Source organism: Pantherophis guttatus, chromosome 6 (genome assembly GCF_059756535.1).
Source record: "Pantherophis guttatus breed Tessera chromosome 6, ASM5975653v1, whole genome shotgun sequence".
Taxonomy (NCBI): Eukaryota; Metazoa; Chordata; class Lepidosauria; order Squamata; family Colubridae; genus Pantherophis; species Pantherophis guttatus.
Window position 1 is genome coordinate 93,380,074 of NC_142068.1, and position 18,086 is coordinate 93,398,159.

Sequence of the window (18,086 nt, forward strand, 5' to 3'; positions counted from 1 at the left end):
TATAACACATACATAGATGATTACTTATAAAAAATACCACTTTTATATCGGCCATAAAATTCCACTTAAAGTAAATTAGTTTCTAAAGAAGAATGTTGCTCTACATACCATTAAGACCAAAATGCAAACACAGTAATTTATTTTTCTTTAACTGCAAAAACAACAACAACAAAAAAGTGTGCAAGCCTAGCAAAAAGTTACGGAGGCGTAAATAAAATTAACAACAAAGGAAAACAGACACTGGGGAAAGGATGAGTGAGAAGTACTGAAATTTAGTGAGAAAGAACATACCGTTTGCTTAAGGAAGAATTGAAAGGTTGAAGAAATCACTTTTTTTAAGTAAATGTCAGACCCATCTCAATGGTACTAGTGATTAAAAGGAGGATGTTTCACTTTCTCATTCATTTTATGAGAATGGACGAGAAAGTGAATATCCACAGACAGGAAGAGTTATCCAAGTGAAAATCAACAGAAAATAGTGTAATTACTTCAAATCAATTTAATCCCTTCCTACATCTCACTGAATATTAAGCATCTCTTCGGGGTGGGTTCTACTTACCTTTACTACCGGTTCGCAATGGGAGCACGAGTGTGCGCGCTTCTGCGCATGCACAGATCGTCAGTTATGACGTCCGGACAGGTGGGCAGAGCCTCCTGCTGCTTTTACTACCGGTTCTAAAGAACCAGACAAACCCGGGAGCAACCCACCACTGTATCTCTTCCCCCCCCCCACATACTTCGTTTGTGGGGGCAATAAGCTGACTTTGTATAAATATACAAAAGTATGAAGGCTATTGCTTAACGCATTGTAAGCCGCCCTGAGTCTCCGGAGAAGGGCGGCATATAAATCAAATTAAAAAAAAAACCCAAAACCCTGGCATTCGCTACGAAGCTACAGTTGTGATTGATTTCTCTGTTTTTAAAGATTTTTTTTTAATCTGTCTTTATTATTTTTATAAATAACTCAAGGGGACAAACATACTTAGTACTCCTCTTTTCCCAACAAGAGTATCAACTCTGTTAGGTTGGTTGGGTTGGGTTGAGAGAGAGGGACTGGCCCAAAGTCACCCCAAACTTTCATGTTTAAGGTGGAACTAAAACTCACCATCGCCTGGTGACTGGCCCAAAGTCACTGAGCCTATTTTTATGCTAAGGCGGGTCTAGAACTCACCATCTCCTGGTGATTGGGTCAAAGTCACCCAGTTGGCTTTCATGCATAAGGCAGAACTAGAACTCACCATCTCCTGATGATTGGCCCAGTCACCCAGCCAGTTTTCATACCTAAGGCAGGACTAGAACTCACCCTCTCCTGGTTTCTAGTCTGGTGCCTTCATCACTATACAAAACTAGCTAATAACTAGTAGATGCTAACAGGCATTAGAAGCCATGTATTTTCACATTATTGTTCAAGCCACATAGGTAAATTAAGCAGTATCATTTCTGTATTATTCCCTCAATGATGTGGGTCAATTTAATTTATCTATAAATGGGTTTTTTTATGATTTGTTTTCTTATAAATAATAAAAAAAGAAAGAAAAGCAAATCACAATAATAATGATGGAGACAGATATGTTGTCAAAAAAGAAAAAACCCACATAAAATAGTGTTTTAACAAAAGTACAAAAAAAAAAACACACGACAAAGATAAAAACATAGTATGATTTGTCATTGTCAACAATAAATAGCTACAATTCAAAAACAGCATTTTGTGGGAGATGTAATAAGGATCATATTTTTATAAAACAAATGTTTCTACAATGTCCTGTAGTACCTACTAAGTGTTAGGAGAAAGCAGTATATGGATTTTGACAATCGGACAATGCGAATGGATTCTCCATGCCCTTCCTATGGCTGAAAGATGGAGGCTGAAGCAGAGGAAAGTTAAATAGATCGAAAATTAGACTGCACTGGTCATTTACAAGCAAACCAGGGGTGAGATGCTCCCGGTTTGGACTGGATTGCTCCATCCGGTAGCGATGGCGGTAGGTGGTTCGGAGAACCGGTAGCAAAAATCCCTGCCCCCCCCCTCATGCCCAGCTGAGCCGCACAATCATCAGAGGCTTTTTTTTTTTAATTTTTAAAAGCATTTTTTCTACCACCTCTTCAGCTGAAAAAATGCTTTTAAAGGTAAAAAAAAAAGCCTCTGATGATCGCGCGGCTCACCTGGGATTGTCAGAGGCTTTTAAAAGCATTTTTTCTACAACCTCTTCGGCTGAAGAGGTTGTAGAAAAAATGGTTTTAAAAGGCTCTGATGATCCCAGCTGAGTTGCCTGATCGTCAGAGGCTTTTAAAAGCATTTTTTTACAACCTCTTTGGCCGAAGAGGTTGTAGAAAAAATGGTTTTAAAAGTAGAAAAAAAAAGTTGGCCACACCCACTCATTCACATTACCCCCCCCACTAAGCCACGCCCACAGAACCTGTAGTAACAAATTTTAGATTTCACCACTGAAGCAAACTGTCTACAGACATAAACTTTGTACTGGCAAGTGTATTGAAATCTGGAACTCATTTAAACAGGAATCGATAGAGGAAGTTTTTCAAAAAGATAGTTGTATTAATGGATGAGAAAAATATACCGTACATACAGTGTTTGAATAAAATTTGCATTAGATATAGCTTTTTTTTTTAAACATAGAGAAGGCTAACACCCACAAGCTATTTTTGCCTCATCTGCTAAATCTTGCCTCTTTTAACACTATAATGAGAACTAATTTGCTGCTCTCCTCAGTGGTGACTGCGGCAATATTGAAAATCATTGAGTGTTCATAAAGCTCTGGAGTGAAGAAAAATGCGTCTATAAGCTGAGACTGAGTTGAAAAAACTGAGGAACGTCACCAGGGAGGTAGAACCTCAGACGTTTCAACTCAGTCCATAGAGCTAGAGCCTAGAATAACCCAGCCTGGCACCTCCCATCGCCACATTATGGAGAAAATGCGTAGGCTAAACAATCTCTATTTTAAATATATATGTATATTTAATCTATGAACATGGCATCACCACAGCATACAAACCAACTAAAGCCGTCCAAAACATCCTAAGAAAAACAACAAACAGGAGTCATCTACAAAATACAAAATGCATGGACTGTACCAGTCACCAAACAGGCAGAAGATACCATGAAAACACCTTAATTTCACAATACATGAACAGACCATAGTTTAACCAGAGTTTCGACTGGGAAACTGTGAGCATCCTAGATCAAACCAAGTCCAAAATTGCTAAGGAATTCTTGGAAGCTGGGTACTCAAAGCACAAACACACAAGACTATAAATCTTGGGTATAAATCCTTCCATTCCCCACCATCCAGTCAGAGCTGAAGAAGTTTCCTAGATGAGAAGTGAAACAACTTTATAAAAACCCACACACACGCACATCAGAACAGGGGTCTCCAACCTTGGCAACTTGAAGACTTGTGGACTTCAACTCCCAGAATTCCTCAACCAGCAAAGCTGGCTGAGAAATTCTGGAAGTTGAAGTCCACAAGTCTTCAAGTTCACAAGTCTTCAAGTCCACAAGCCTTCAAGTTGCCAAGGTTGGAGACCCCTGCACCAGAAAGTCCAGTTGCCTTTTGAAAAAGCACATTTGGGACAACTATGACCTGGATGACTGAGAATCTCCATAGAGAAGATAAGACTTCTTTAGGATGAAAAGCAATTACCTCATGGGTAAGAACCTATGATGCTTTTTGCATTGGGGCATGCTGTACTCACTTGCTCTTAATCTACAGGTGAAGGGGTGAAGGACCAGGTAAGCTGCTTGAGTAACCATGCAAACTGTTCTGCCAAACAAGACATGCATCAAGATATTCCAATGCACTTTTTAAAAGTACCTTGATTTTAATCTCCTAGTTCTGTACATTAAAAGGAAAGGGGGAAATAAAACAAAACAAATAAAACAAAATACTATTCCGATGCACTTAAAATAACTTGATTTTAATACCCTGTTTCCCCCAAAATAAGATCCTACTGGAAAATAGGCTCTAGCATGGTTTTTCAGGATGCTCATAATATAAGCTCTAAAATCATTAAAATCGTCAACCAGACGGGTGCATTTGGTACTGTATTTCCCAGAAAACAAGAGCTAACCAGAAAATAAGCCCCAATTCATCTTTTGGAGCAGTCTTATTTTCGGGGAAACACGGTAATGTCATAGGTCTGTATATCTCTATTCATAAAAAGCAAACAATAAACAAACAAAAACAAATACCATGAGTTTTAATGGGAGAAGGAGGAGGAATGTCATCCATCCAGCAGTTTATAGTGGATTGGGGAAAATTATTATTAATCTCATTTTAAAAGGATCATAAGGAAGGGATCTCCTAATTGGAAAGAAGAACGAGGCAGAATACTTACAACATTTGTTGCTTTAATTTGTTTTTTGGCCGTCCAATAGGTTTTGTGTAGCGTCGCCTTATCTGGGAAGCTCGCTCGTGAAGCAACTTCCTTCCTTTTTTCTTTGGTCTGCAGACTTGACAAACCCACATACCTGTAGTCGACATGAAACAGAGCTGATTAATTCTGCTACCCCTTTAGCTTCATCATAGGCTTCCAAGTTCACTGATTGTGGAGAGACAATAGACAGTTCCATGAGCCTCTTGTATCAAGTAAAACCCAAATGTTATGCCACTCAGAGGTGGTATTCAGCCGGTTCGTACCGATTCGGGTGAACCGGTAGCGGCAACTGCGGGTGGGCCCTCCCACCTGCCCTGGCGTAATGCCGTCCTATTTAGTCACATTTTCGATGCGGGCGCATGCATGGTAGGTGCGTGTGCAAACAAAGCACATATGCGGAAGGCCGGGCGCATGCATGGAAGGCACACACCCAAAGTGAGCACGTGAGCAGCGAACCGGTGATAAGAATATGTGAAACTCACTACTGATGCCACTGTCTTAACATAAAGATGAACATTGGAGGCAATGTACTTGTTCACCTATTTATACCATGCATGTCAATGAGTTTTCCGTGTGTTTCAAGCTCGGTATGCAAAGACATATTGACAGGTATCAACATCCAACAGTATCTAGATTTCTTTTCAGCAATGAAAAAAAAGACAGCAGAGATGACTTTCTCTCAAAAGAAAAACTTTTTAAAAATTCTATTTACAGATTTCAATATTTGTAGCTCAGGGCTGAACTGTGGGGTCCTTGGTGCTCTTGGAGTTTGGTTGTTTTCTTACAGATGTTTCGTTACCCAAATTAGCTAACATCATAGTGCTAAAAAGGAGAAGCTCTCTCTGCTCTCCGCTCACCTGGGTGTTGCTTATGAGGAAGTATTTTGGCCTTTTTGTTTTCTTTTTGGCTCTTTTGAATGATATGTAGATGTTGTTTATCTTATGTGCCCGTTGATGTCTGATCTGTATTGAGTATCCATCTTCCAAGAATTCCTTAGCATTTTTGAACTTGGTTTGATCTCACAGTTTCCCAGTTGAAACTATGGTTAAGTCTGTTCATGTGTTGTGAAATTGTTTTCATCATGTCTTCTGCCACTCTTCTGCCTGTTTTGTCCTGCATGGTGGCTGGTACAGTCCATGCACTGTATTCTGTGGACGACTTCTGTTTATTTTCCTGGGTCTTTCAGTTTACCATATTTTTTGGAGTATAAAACACACCGGAGTATAAGATGCACCTACCTTTTTTGGTGAGGAAAAGAAGAAAAAGAAATCTCCCTCTGCCTCTGAGCAATTTTGCCTTGTTGCAGCAAACAGCATAGCCTGCTTTACTTTCATTTTCGTTTTCAGCATAGCTTGATTAGCACAAGGGAAAAAAATCTGCTCCAGCAATTTACCTCTATGTAGCAAGTAGCAGAGCCCTGCACAAAACAGCTGAGAGCAAATCAGCTGAGAGTCAGGAGGCCGATCCAATCAACTTGTGGTAATTAGGCTGTGCTGAAGCTGAAAGGAGCTGTTTTTTCTTGCTGTTTGCTTGCAAGGAGGTAACTGCTGGGAGGCAGAGGCCAAAGGGTGGGGGCCAGTGGGTGGGCGGGGCTACATTCAGTGTATAAGATGCACCTAAATTTTCACCCCCTTTTAGGGGGGGAAAAGATGCATCTTATACTCTGAAAAATACAGTACTTAGGATGTTTTGGATAGCTTTAGTTGGCTTGTATGCATCTTATGAATTCTCAGTGATTTTCAATATTTTATGGTAAAGAACCATCACAAAGTAGGTTCAGTGCAGAACCTTCTATTTTAAACAACTCCCCGACAATTTTATTCTTTCCTTTAGACCAGGGGTGTCAAATTCAAGGATCTGGCCTGTGGGGTGCTTAGATCTGGACCGTTGCGGCCCTCAATGAAATCAAGCTTGACACCCCTGGTTTAGACTATGTTTTAGGAGCATGTTCCCTATCTTACACTCCAAGTATTTATCACTTGGGACAGGGATGTGCTATTATCTCTCAGGTGCTTTTACTAAAATAACAAAGATGCTTTGTGATGGATTTCGATGGAACCAGGTTATGTTTTCATAGCCAAACTGCTGAATGGATAGGATAGCAGGGGATAAATTGCTTGGAACCATGAAATGAAACTCTGGATTCAACTATTGGGATTCAACTATCACACTCTTTGGGAAATGTAGAAGGTTGTATTTTCTAACACATCTGTAAGACAGCAGAAATATATTTATTCAACCTGAAAGTGATGCAAGAGTCCATGTAGGTGAGGACTAAAACTCACCTCTCCTTTCTTAACAAATAGTAGAAAAATATTTTTCTATCAAGAAGGCCCTGAATGGAAAGCAACCCCCCCACCTCAAAATTTTCCTCAGTGTGAAGAAAAGATCATACACACACACACACAAATACAAACACTTCTATTACAACCTATTACTCCTTCTGCCCGTACACATGAATAGGGTACTTGACATTCCAATTTCTTTTTTATTACAAGGTACTGTGTCGGAAACACAAAATACAATTTTTCAGTGCCAATCAACAAAAAGGGTCAATTAGATAAAGAAAGAAAGCATTGGCCAGTCCTTTTGCCCCTTCCCTCCTCTCCTTTTGGGTCTTTTCAGGATTTCTGGTGGCGTTGGGGGTGGAAGGGAGCAGAAGGAGAAGCAGCAGTTGAAGCTGTTGTTGTTAAGGAGCCCTGGAAATCAGCCTCTTCCAAACAGCTCAACAAGGGATGGATTTTGCTCAGCCCTGGGGGACTAGTAGAATCAAAAAGGGTAAAAGCCAGCTGAGAACCAAAGTTTGTTTTACGGGAGAAAACAGCAGGGGAAGACAACAGTTGACGGTACAATATAGTCCTCAACTTACAACTAGTCATTTAAATGACTGTTCAAAGGTACAACAGCCCTGGAAAAAGTGACTTGTGATCATTTTTTTCACAACTGTTGCAGGATTCCCATGGCCACGTGATCAAAATGGACAATTGGCATGTATTTATGACCATTGCAGTGTCCCGAGGTCATGTCTTCATCTCTTGAGATCTTCTGACAAGCAAAGTCAATGGGGAAGCTAAATTCACTTAACAACCATGTCACTACCTTAAAAACTGCAGTAATTCACTTAACGGTGTTGCTTAATGTTGGCCTTCTGCATTCTGATTCCGGAAACGTAAACTTGGAACATATAATTATGTAATATAACATTGATGGGAATTTTGACAATGAGTTTGTCCCCCCAGCTAAGAAATATTCCCTTCTTTCAGTACCAGCTGTTACTCTTTGGAATGATATGCTCGATGTCCAATTTTTATCCTGTTTTCCCCAAAATAAGACATCCCCTGATAATAAGCCCAATCAGGCTTTTGAGCGCATGGCAATAGGGCCAAGCGCTTATTTCAGGGTTCAAAAAAATATAAGACAGGGTCTTATTTTGGGGGAAACATGGTGTTTTTTCTTTTCTTTTTGAGTAGTTGCTTTGTCTAAAACAACTTTTGTTCACTCATCTTAAAATTAGCCTGATTGTTTCTAATCAAGATCTCCTATCCTATGCATTGTCTTATTTTCTGTTCAGTTTTCTTTTTCCAACTCTGCCTTGAGTACGAAAATTAGAACAAGCTAAGATACTTTTAAAAGAGAAAACAATATTTGCAGGTAGTCCTCGATTTACAACCATTCGTTTAGTGACCGTTCAAAGTTACTTACAATGGCTGTGGAAAAAGTGGCTTATGACTGTTTCTCACACTTATGACCACTGCAGCTTCCCCATGGTGGTCACATGATCAAAATTCAGGTGCTTGGCAACTGGCTCGCATTTATGACGAGTGTCGTAACTTATGACTGTTCCAGGGTCATGTCATCGCCCTTTATAATCTTCCCAGCTGGCTTCCAACAGGGAAAGTCAACGGGGAAAGCCAAATTCGCTTAACACATCGTAATTCACTGCACATAACGGCAGTGACCTGTTTAACAATTGTGGCGAAAAAGGGTCATAAATGGGACCCAGCTCACTTAACAATTGTCTTGTTTTTGGTTGTTGTGGTCGTAGGTCGAGGACTATCTGTACTGACATAAGTGATAAGATTAGCGTACATCGTAGTTGAATATAGAGCCAGAGTGTAGACTATAGTACAATAAATTATTTATAGCTTTTATTTATTTGTTTGTTTGTTTTTGTAGCCATCCAAGTCAATCAACATCTCAAGAACTGGATAGAAAGCAGAATAAAACAACATAACAAATAAGTGAATAAGAAAAAAAGCAAAATAAATTTATTTAATATACAGTTATAGTATGAAAACAAGGCATAACAGCCCTAGTTGGAGAGCTCATATAAAGATGATACATACCACTCATGGTCTGTGTTATAGAGAAATCTTTAATCAGATGCGTATATGTGCAATAAATCCTCCCAGGCAAGATAAGCGGTTCATTTTTAAAAGCTATTTTTATTCCAAGCTTTTGATTAATTATCCAGCTGGAAGTATTATAAAAGGAGCAGCAAAGGAGACTTTGGCATTAAAAAAAGTCATTCCCAGTGCTGAAATAAACAGCATGAAATCAAAATATAACCCACCTTGTCAGCAGTAAAAGGCTGAGTACATTATTGATTATCATGTTAAGTTTAAAGATAGAAGCGAGCAAATTATAAAAACATTTTTCTTCTTTTGTGAAATGGAAAGTATTCCTTTGCAATCTTAAATCCCAAGTACCATTAATTTTATACAATGTCAAAGTCAGGGGTGGGTTCTACTTACATTTACTACCGGTTTGCAACGGGAATGCGCGCGCTTATGCGCAGATCGTCTACAATGACGTCCGGGAGGGTGGGCGGAGCCTCCTGCTGGTTTTATTATCAGTTCGCAAAAACCGGACCGAACCAGGGGCAACCCACCACTGGTTAAAGTAGAGAATAGCTTCATCCCTAAGGAACTGTGGCAAAGAGACCCCCTCTTCACCAGGCAAGCCATTCTAACTAATCCTTCAACTATAATTAATCAAGCTTATGTTTAGCAGATCAGTTCTGGGTGGTGCAATGGATATTTCCTTAATTAACCACACTGAAGATTCATCATAATTCTAGAAGCAGACATGAAGGAAAAGTTTTCAGATCGTATTCTAGGCAGAATAAGGAAGGAAGAATTGTGCAGGGAAGCTAAGGAGGGTTAGCCTCAGAGGTGGATTCACATCATTTACCTACAAGCTCGCCCAGCAACGAAAATGTGAGTGTGTGCCCGTTGCTCACGTGAGCGCCTTCCGCACATGCACCCGGCCTCAAAAACGTGCCTAAATAAGGACAGCATAGAGCCAGGATGGGTGGGCGAGCCCACCAGCGATTTCTGCCACCGGATCGTCAGAACCTGTCCGAACCGGCTGAATACCACCTCTGCTTAGCCTCATTCATGTCTCATTGAGCATCATTTAGCATAATCATCAAAACAGTAACCAAGAAGACCCTGGAAAAGGAGGTTTTCTTAGGACACCTAAATTTTAACAGTGTTATGAATGCAATTAGTAAAATAAAGCTACTTCAAATGTCCAGAATGCTCAATCATAAGCAGACATTGGATTCTACCCTATTGGATTTTCCATAAATCGCTCACAGAATCACTTAGTGACGGCATAAGTGAACGAAACCTCGAGGCATACAGATGCAAAGCTCACCTTTTGGCATTCGAGAAAGTGGCGGGTCACAGCACTCCATGTGGAAACCTCTATCACAAGAGTCACAGAAAAGCATGTTATCCTGAAACAGAGAAAGGGGGGAGGAAAAAAAATAAATAAAAGAATCTCAAAAAATAAAAAAGTTGGTATTTTCATGACTAAAGACTCTTATTAAATTAACAGTTGGGCTACCTGGCTAGTTCTTATTCCTATCATTCTCTTCACATGAATATTTTAGAATAGAATATAGGGTATTCTTCATTGGCCAAGCATGATGGGACATGTAAGGAATTTGTCTCCAGTGCAATAAATATTTAGACAACGATTCAATTATGTCACAATTTTATTATAAATTAATACTGGGGGAAATCCTGATAATAGTTATAGGAAGGGTGATATATAAATATCTGAAATACAATTAGTATACATTAATATTAGTAGAAAATACTAATAATTATGTATTAGTCCTATATAAACCAAATGTATGTTGTGTGATATAAAATAGCAATAGCAATAGCACGTAAACTTATATACCGCTTTACAGTGCTTTACAGCCCTCTCTAAGCGGTTTACAGAGCCAGCCTATTGCCCCCAACAATCTGGGTCCTCATTTAACTGACCTCGGAAGGATGGAAGGCTGAGTCAACCTTGAGCCTGGTGAGATTTGAACTGCCAAATTGCAGGCAGCTGGCAGGCAGCAGAAGTAGCCTGCAGTACTGCACTCTAACCACTGCGCCACCGTATTACTTACTGCATTTTTGCCTTGGATTCTGCAGGCACTGCATGTCTTGCACTCGATACACTGCCATCTTAAGGCCTTCACGTTTGTTGTTAACTCCAAACAAAATTTAAGACAGGATGGATGCCCTATGAAACAACCAAGAATTATAACATTTATTTTAGCATTGTATTATGATAGAAACTCTAGGACAGGAAGTCCTCAATTTACAACCCTTAACTGAGTTTAGAATTATGGCTGTTAAGTCATTGAGGCTGCATCATGTGACTGGATCTGATTTTTTTTTTTTACATTTTTTGTAGTGATCATTAAGCAAAAATCACAGTTGTTAAGCTAATCGATCTCCCAATGTCTATTTTTTTTTGGTCAAAAACTGGAAGTAAATGCAGGAAACTGGCAAAAAGTTATAAAAGTCACTTAAGTAGCTTTTGGGGGTCTGTTATACCTTCAAACTCTTTAAAGCAATTGTCCTAAATCAATCACAGTAAAACCGTATCAGTACTGACCACTGTTGTTTATTCTCACTCAGGAACCAGATTAAGGATGTTTGCTTAAAATATTTTATTATAGATCTAAAGTGGGTCCTGCTATTTGAATGCTATGCATTGCAGAGCCCAAAAACAGGTCTAGCCCATTATTAAAACTAGTTACTCTGAAACACATTTTTCTTTACTGAAATCTATTCTCACCACGCTAAGCAACTGAACTGTGCATATGTTCACATTTTAGTTTTCTGGATCATGCAGTTCTGTTTATAATATTACAATCATTTGATGAAAGCAACAGACACGAAGAAACTGAAGAACAGGTCATTGTATTATTTCTGAAGAATAGACAAAACTACGATGACAAAGACTAATATATACGAGTTTGGGGTGTGATTCTGGTTAGACACATTATGCAAAGACTCTAAAAACTGAGAGTGATAAATATTTTTTTCCAATCCTTTATGCATTCCTGCCTGGCCCAACATATCTTCTATATAGAGAGTTTAGGAAATGGAACAACATAACCTTAGAATAAATAAAGTGATTTGCCTAAAATTACCCTCATCATCCAAAATACTTATCAAGAGAGGCAACAGGTGACCTGAATTAATCTTTTGAGTAAATGAATTCCAGGCATATAGCATAAGTATTTTTGAGACTCATCATTATACCAAAGAGGGGATATATAGCGTGCATGCCAACTTCTGAACATATGGGCAAGTTACAAAACTCATATGGAGTAAGGAGTAAAATAATGATAGTAATAATTACTTCCTACTGAAGTCTTACTGAACTTCATTTTCTAAAGAGGAAGAAAATACTGAAAATGGGTGTATGTTCAGCAAGAAAACCAATTTACTAAGGACACAACAATGAGGAAGAGATGAGAGAGGTGTATCCATTCAGTAATGCCATTACAAAGATGACCATAGAACATTCAAGAAGGGTGACAGTCAGAAACAGTGATTTAGTCCAAAATAGCTAAAATTATTAATCCATGTCAGGGTGGATAAAAATCTATGATTTCTTTTTAAAACAATAAAAAAATGGATTTTTTAAAATTTAAATTGGATTTTTTAAATTCAAATTTATTTTAATAAAATGCTTTTGGAGTAAAAATCTATCTAAAGATATTTTTCAATTTAAGATACATTAATAATTTAGTTTATTATCCAAAGCACCTGAAGGCCAGACAAGGAATAATGGATGAAAACTGACCAAGGAGAGATTCAACCTGGAAATAAGGAGGAACTTTCTGACAGTGAGAACAATTACCCAATGGAACAGAAGTTTCCTTCAGAAGTTGTGGCAGCTTCATCATTTGAGACTTTCAAGAAAAGATTGGACTGCCATTTGTCAGAAATGGTGTAGGGTCTCCTGCTTGAGCAGGGGGTTGGACTAGATCAGGGGTCCCCAACCTTTTGGATCTCAGGGACCACTAAATTATAATTTTAAATCCCAAGGACCACTAATATGATCTGTCTAATGACTGGCTGGGTGGGCGTAGCTAGGTGGTCATGTGACTGGGTGGGCATGGCCAACTTGATGTCACTCACATTGAGGGGCGTCTTGCCAGCCTCTATTCACCCCTCCCCTCCCAGCTACTTCTCACCTTCCCGCCCAGTCTCCTTAGGGCCCTAATAGGAAGCAGTTGTTGGAGCTAAGCAGCCACCACGAGAAAAGGTTAGCAAAACAACTGGCTCAGTTCAAATTGGATCTGACCGAGAAGGAGGCTCAGCAGAAGCACCTCATTGAGGACTACGAGCATAGGCTTTCCAAGCAGAGAGAAGATCTGCGGGAGTGCAAGGCCAGGAACCGGCGCCTGGAGGCTCAGTGGGCTGAGATGGTCATGCCATGATACAGTCCCACTGGAACAAGGCCCTCCGGCACTTTGCCACCAGTGGCGCTTCCCTCCAGCCTTCGCCCAAAGCCCCGTACCAGAAGGCTGAAGCAGACCCCAAGTTGGAATTTCTGTCCCCCTCCGACCCACACAAAAAGACCCCGAAAGGGGAGACTCTGCAGCAACATGAAATGTTCATTGCACATATCTGTCCCAGGGGCCATAGTTTGAGGACACCTGATTTAGTGCAACATAAAAAATGTAAATAATTTTTCTGTGGACCACCAAATTTTTTTCATGGACCACCAGTGGTCCATGGACCACCAGTTGGTGACTGCTGGACTAGATGACCTATAAGGTCCCTTCCAACTCTGTTAATCTAATCTAAATAAACTCCCAAAATTCCTGAGCCAGCATGGCTCAGTTGAAGTCCATAGTTTGTAAAATTGCCACAGCTGCTCTCCCCTGTTCCAGGGAAATAAAGGAATAAAAACTATATCACTACATATTGCCTGGCAATCCCATTCCCAAATGTAAATGTTCAGTGCAACAACAAGAAGAAAATAACTTGACATGTGGCAGGGGGGTAATGCTATTAACAACAGTAGATATAATTTATTTGATGGCTTCTAAATTAAATCTGTTCATTTCTTAGGCTGCAGTGCCTTGGAAGCTACTAAAGATCCTCGACTTGAAAAAAAAATATTAAGCACCCTGCCTCAATCAATCAATGCACAGGAAGCAGAAGTCATGGTTTCTCTTTACAAATCTTTCATTTTAAGATAGGCCTTAAATTATTCCGTTCCAAAAAAACCCAGGGACATCTGCTATACAACCAGAAACTTAGCCGTATAATGCAAGCCAACTACTGGATGCCAGATAATACTGCACATATGTAGGATTGAGCTGTCACATCTGTATCCTGCTTCAGTTTTTCCTACTGGACTGCATGGGCCTTTGATCTCATCCAGCATAGCTCTTCTTACAATTTTACAGGCATGCATTCCGCATAAAACAGATGCAGCCATAAAAAAAGACAAAGCATCTTTTACGAAAGTTCCTCTATGAAGCACATGAACTCTGACAAAATGAAGTCCTATAAGAAAATGTGCACAAAATAAAATTTAGTCATTTCTACTATGGTAGTATACACAGTGCGTGTATCTTCTTGGCTGCATTTTAACGGTGCTTCTCCGTGTGCGTTTCAGTGTATCCACCACACCAGACAGTACTTCATTCATACTCAACAGTACTTATTTCATAATTTTCTCTGACATTTGACTAATAATTAGAGCAGGGCATACTTCAAAAAATGATTGGGAGAAGACATGGTGGATTCAATTATTTTTTTGAAACAGCCACATCTCATTTCAAGGTTTTGCGTGAACCTGGGGGAAAAAAAAACTGTGTCCACAGTTGTAACTGTGTAACACAACAAAGTCAAAGCTGTTTTAATGAGTTAAGGGGTTGCGTTCATGTTCCCATGCACTCCAAATCACTTGATCCAAACAGAAGTGGCTGTGGGGTCAAAAAAATCAAGATGGCAGCCTCGACAGTGTGATGAAACCCTACCCCATTTTTATACCTAGTGATACACCACCAAAAAGGGCCAAAACTTTTAATTGCATGGCAACAGATGTCAGCTTGATTTCTTGTCAAGTACTCTGCTTTTGAATCATTTCTAAAGCATGTGCGGCCCTCCGAATAACGGTAATCACATTTTTAAAAAAATTCTGTTCACCCATTTCATAATTTGCACTAAGATATCCTTACTATGAGAATGAGAAAGACTAAGTATGGGTGCTGTTCATTGTGAATCGATAGTGGGTTCTCTTTTGTACTCTGGGTAAAAATTCTAATTACCATATTTTTCGGAGTATAAGACGCACCTTTTCCCCCCCAAAAAAGAGGGTGAAAATCTGGGTGCATCTTATACTCCGAAGGTAGCCCCACCCAGCTTCTCAGACGGAGGTTTCAGAGGCTGAAAAAAGCATCAGAAATGAAGCTTCAGAAAAGAAGCCCCCAAACAGAGCTTCAGAGGCTTTTTTTCTGAAGCTGTTTCGGAGGCTTTCAGAGGCAGGAAAAAAAGTTTTTTCTGAAACTAAGTTTCAGAGGCAGAAAAAAAAAGCAAGGCATAGAGCTCACAACCAAGGAACCTGTTGCTAAAATTCACCTCTGGGAACAGCTGAGTGGGGGTATTCCGGAGGCCGATCCACCTGCCAATCAGCTTTTTTCTTATATTGCTCCCCAAAAACTAAGGTGCATCTTATATTCTGGTATGTCTTATACTCTGGAAAATACAGTAGAAGTTCTTTGCCTTTTCTCATTGCAACAGTTCTCACCAAAGATTCACAGACCCAAAAAAGCTATTTCCAATGATGTCTGTCCCTCAATCACCATTCAAAGCAGTGGTGGAATTCAGCCGGTTCTATCCGGTTCAGGCAAACCGGTAGTGGCAGCTGTGGGAGGCTCCACCCACCAACCCGGATGTCATCACGTCCTGGTTTTTACCCTCCGTGCATGCGTGGAAGGCTCTATGCATGCGCGGAGGTGGCACGTGCGCTCATATTTGCGAACCGGTAGCAAAAGTAAGTTAATACCACCCCTGATTCAAGGTATGGAGCCTGTCAATCTGTTTCTTCATTCTTCATAAACAAAAAATAAAAATGGTACTAAATACAGAACAGAACTGGCATCTATTTTTCCTAACATTTCCTTGACTCCTGTCGCAAACCCTGGATTTGTTTATTTTAAGAAAACGTTTCCATCCCTTTGATTTCCTGTTATTTTCCAGCATCATCTATTCTAGCCCATCATCTGTTAGCCGTACCCTACTATTTTATACTGGGTAGCTTTCAAAGAAACTTTCTGCTGAACTAACTTTAGATTAAAAACAAAAAGGGAAAAGAGACAAGAGGAAAGTTATCATAAATGGAACGGATAAAACAAGAGAAATGTTGAAATAAGCAATGATGAGGAAAATAGAGCTTGCTGAAGCAGTCTTCAAAAAGGATCTGAATTAAACGCAGGAGATGGTGGGGATCGGTTAACTATTGCCAAGACAAGAGCTCAAATAAAGATTCCAAAAAGTTGGCCGCAGAGATAGGCAGACTTCTTTGTGTGATCCAATATGAGTAAAATATATTCCATAACCAATGGAAAAACAGTTCACTTCCTTCCCAAGGTACCCTGTCTGAGATTTCAAGGTAACAAGGGTTAAGGATCCATGGATTTAGCCAAAATGGACTTTATCTGATTTAGCACCGTATGTTGTGGCTTAAACAAAGACAAAAATTTCTTATTACACTATCTGGATTACGTATCTACTGGGCATAAAAATGTCTGGCCCATATCTAACTACCGTGTTGGATTTTGTCACTACCCCAAGCAACATTTCTTTTCACTTCTTCTTCTACAATTCCCCCTTTTCTCTCTTCTTCTCTTCCCATTGCAGCCCCAATAATGGCTGCGAATACAGAATATTTCTCTCTCCAAATGACACTTTTGTCAATCTGATGAAATCCACAAAATAACCCATTTCTTAGCCTTGAACGTGACACAAAGTTTTTATCATGTTCAACTCACAACGGCTACTCCACTACTTGTATCAGGTTAGATGCAGTGGTGGGTTGCCCCCGGTTCGCACTGGTTCTATAGAACTGGTAGTAAAACCGGCGGGAGGCTCCGCCCACCGACCCCGTCATCAAAATGATGCTTGCGCAGAAGAGCGTACGCCCCGTTGCAAACCAGTAGTAAAGGTAAGTAGAACCCACCCCTGGTTAGATGGGTAGCTGCCAATGACACACTCAACTCCTTAGTTTTAAAAGACAAAAACGAGAAGCAGACATTCCAAAATGCTACTTTTTTGCTCTGTGGAAAGAACTTCAGAAAGAATTACAATCATGGAAGAAAACTTTCTAACTCACGCTCTCCTGGGAATGGAGTTCTCCTTCCATTGACGGGAGCACCTCCGTTTGCAAATATAAACATGCAATTCTCATTTGGCCAGACTGAATGACTTACCACTGCTACCACAGTCTGCGCAGGAGAGAAGTTCTTCTGGCTTTTTCTCACGGTTTGATTCTTTTGTCCCCAAACAGAAGCTACATATGGGAATGGGATCAGCCCGGGGCTATGGAAAGAATGGTCAAATTAATAGTTAGTTCTCTTTCAAAGAATGTTTTCTTTTTTCTTGACCTCAGTGTATTAAGATGTTATATAGCTACAGATTAGCAGGTCTAGATGCCTTTTTTATTAGCAGAAACAAACATTTTCCCTTTTATAATTTCGTAAGTTTAAATACTTTAATTCTTGTTTCCAGGATATTAATTCATTCCTAACAACTAGAAGTAAATTTGCTAAAATTTAGAATTGTCCTTTGTATGATCTAGACCTCATGGGTATTAGGAAACAGGATTAAGTATTTCCAGGTTATGAAAGGAAGTATCTTAGATGCATGAAAAACCAGCTCCACTCTTCCGCAACTATAAAAAAAAATCAGTGTATAAGAAAACTGCATAGTTTTTATCAAGAGCTACAGATGAAACACTCAACTTATATCCTACCCAGACTCACAAGAACAGGTATATGTATTAATACTGGAGTGTGCATAGATCACAATTCAACATACACTTACCTGGACCTGGGAGTAAATCTTATGTCAATCATTGGAGTTGACACATACACTTGAAATTAGTTCAAAGTTGCGTTCGGGAACAGAATTTGAAACATTTGAACTTTGCCAAAGCCTGAATTTTATGAAATCTAGATTCAAATTGTGCAGATACATTTAATTGTTCAGTTCAGTTTTTTTTTATACAGAACTCCTCACCTCTAAAGGAAGAGTTGCAATTGTCCCTATCTTTCATATACTCACATAAGTATCTAAAATTTTATATATGAAACGCTCTTATTTTGGGGGACAGAGCCCTCATAAGAAGGGTTTATAAAACTTAAAAAACAGTAA

General features: G+C 39.5%; 1 protein-coding gene across 8 annotated transcripts in view; it reads right to left on the minus strand.

The window, feature by feature from the left end:
• KAT6B (lysine acetyltransferase 6B) overlaps positions 1-18,086 on the minus strand; it is a 116,199-nt gene that overhangs the window by 56,686 nt on the left and 41,427 nt on the right. For all 8 annotated transcript variants that reach the window (XM_060694137.2, XM_060694136.2, XM_060694132.2 and 5 more), the window contains exons 4-7: positions 17,144-17,252; positions 10,805-10,920; positions 10,054-10,135; positions 4,354-4,486 (exon numbers count right to left, since the gene is read on the minus strand). In XM_060694137.2, the coding sequence (XP_060550120.2) occupies positions 4,354-4,486; positions 10,054-10,135; positions 10,805-10,920; positions 17,144-17,252 (440 nt within the window). The remainder of the gene's footprint in view (positions 1-4,353; positions 4,487-10,053; positions 10,136-10,804; positions 10,921-17,143; positions 17,253-18,086) is intronic.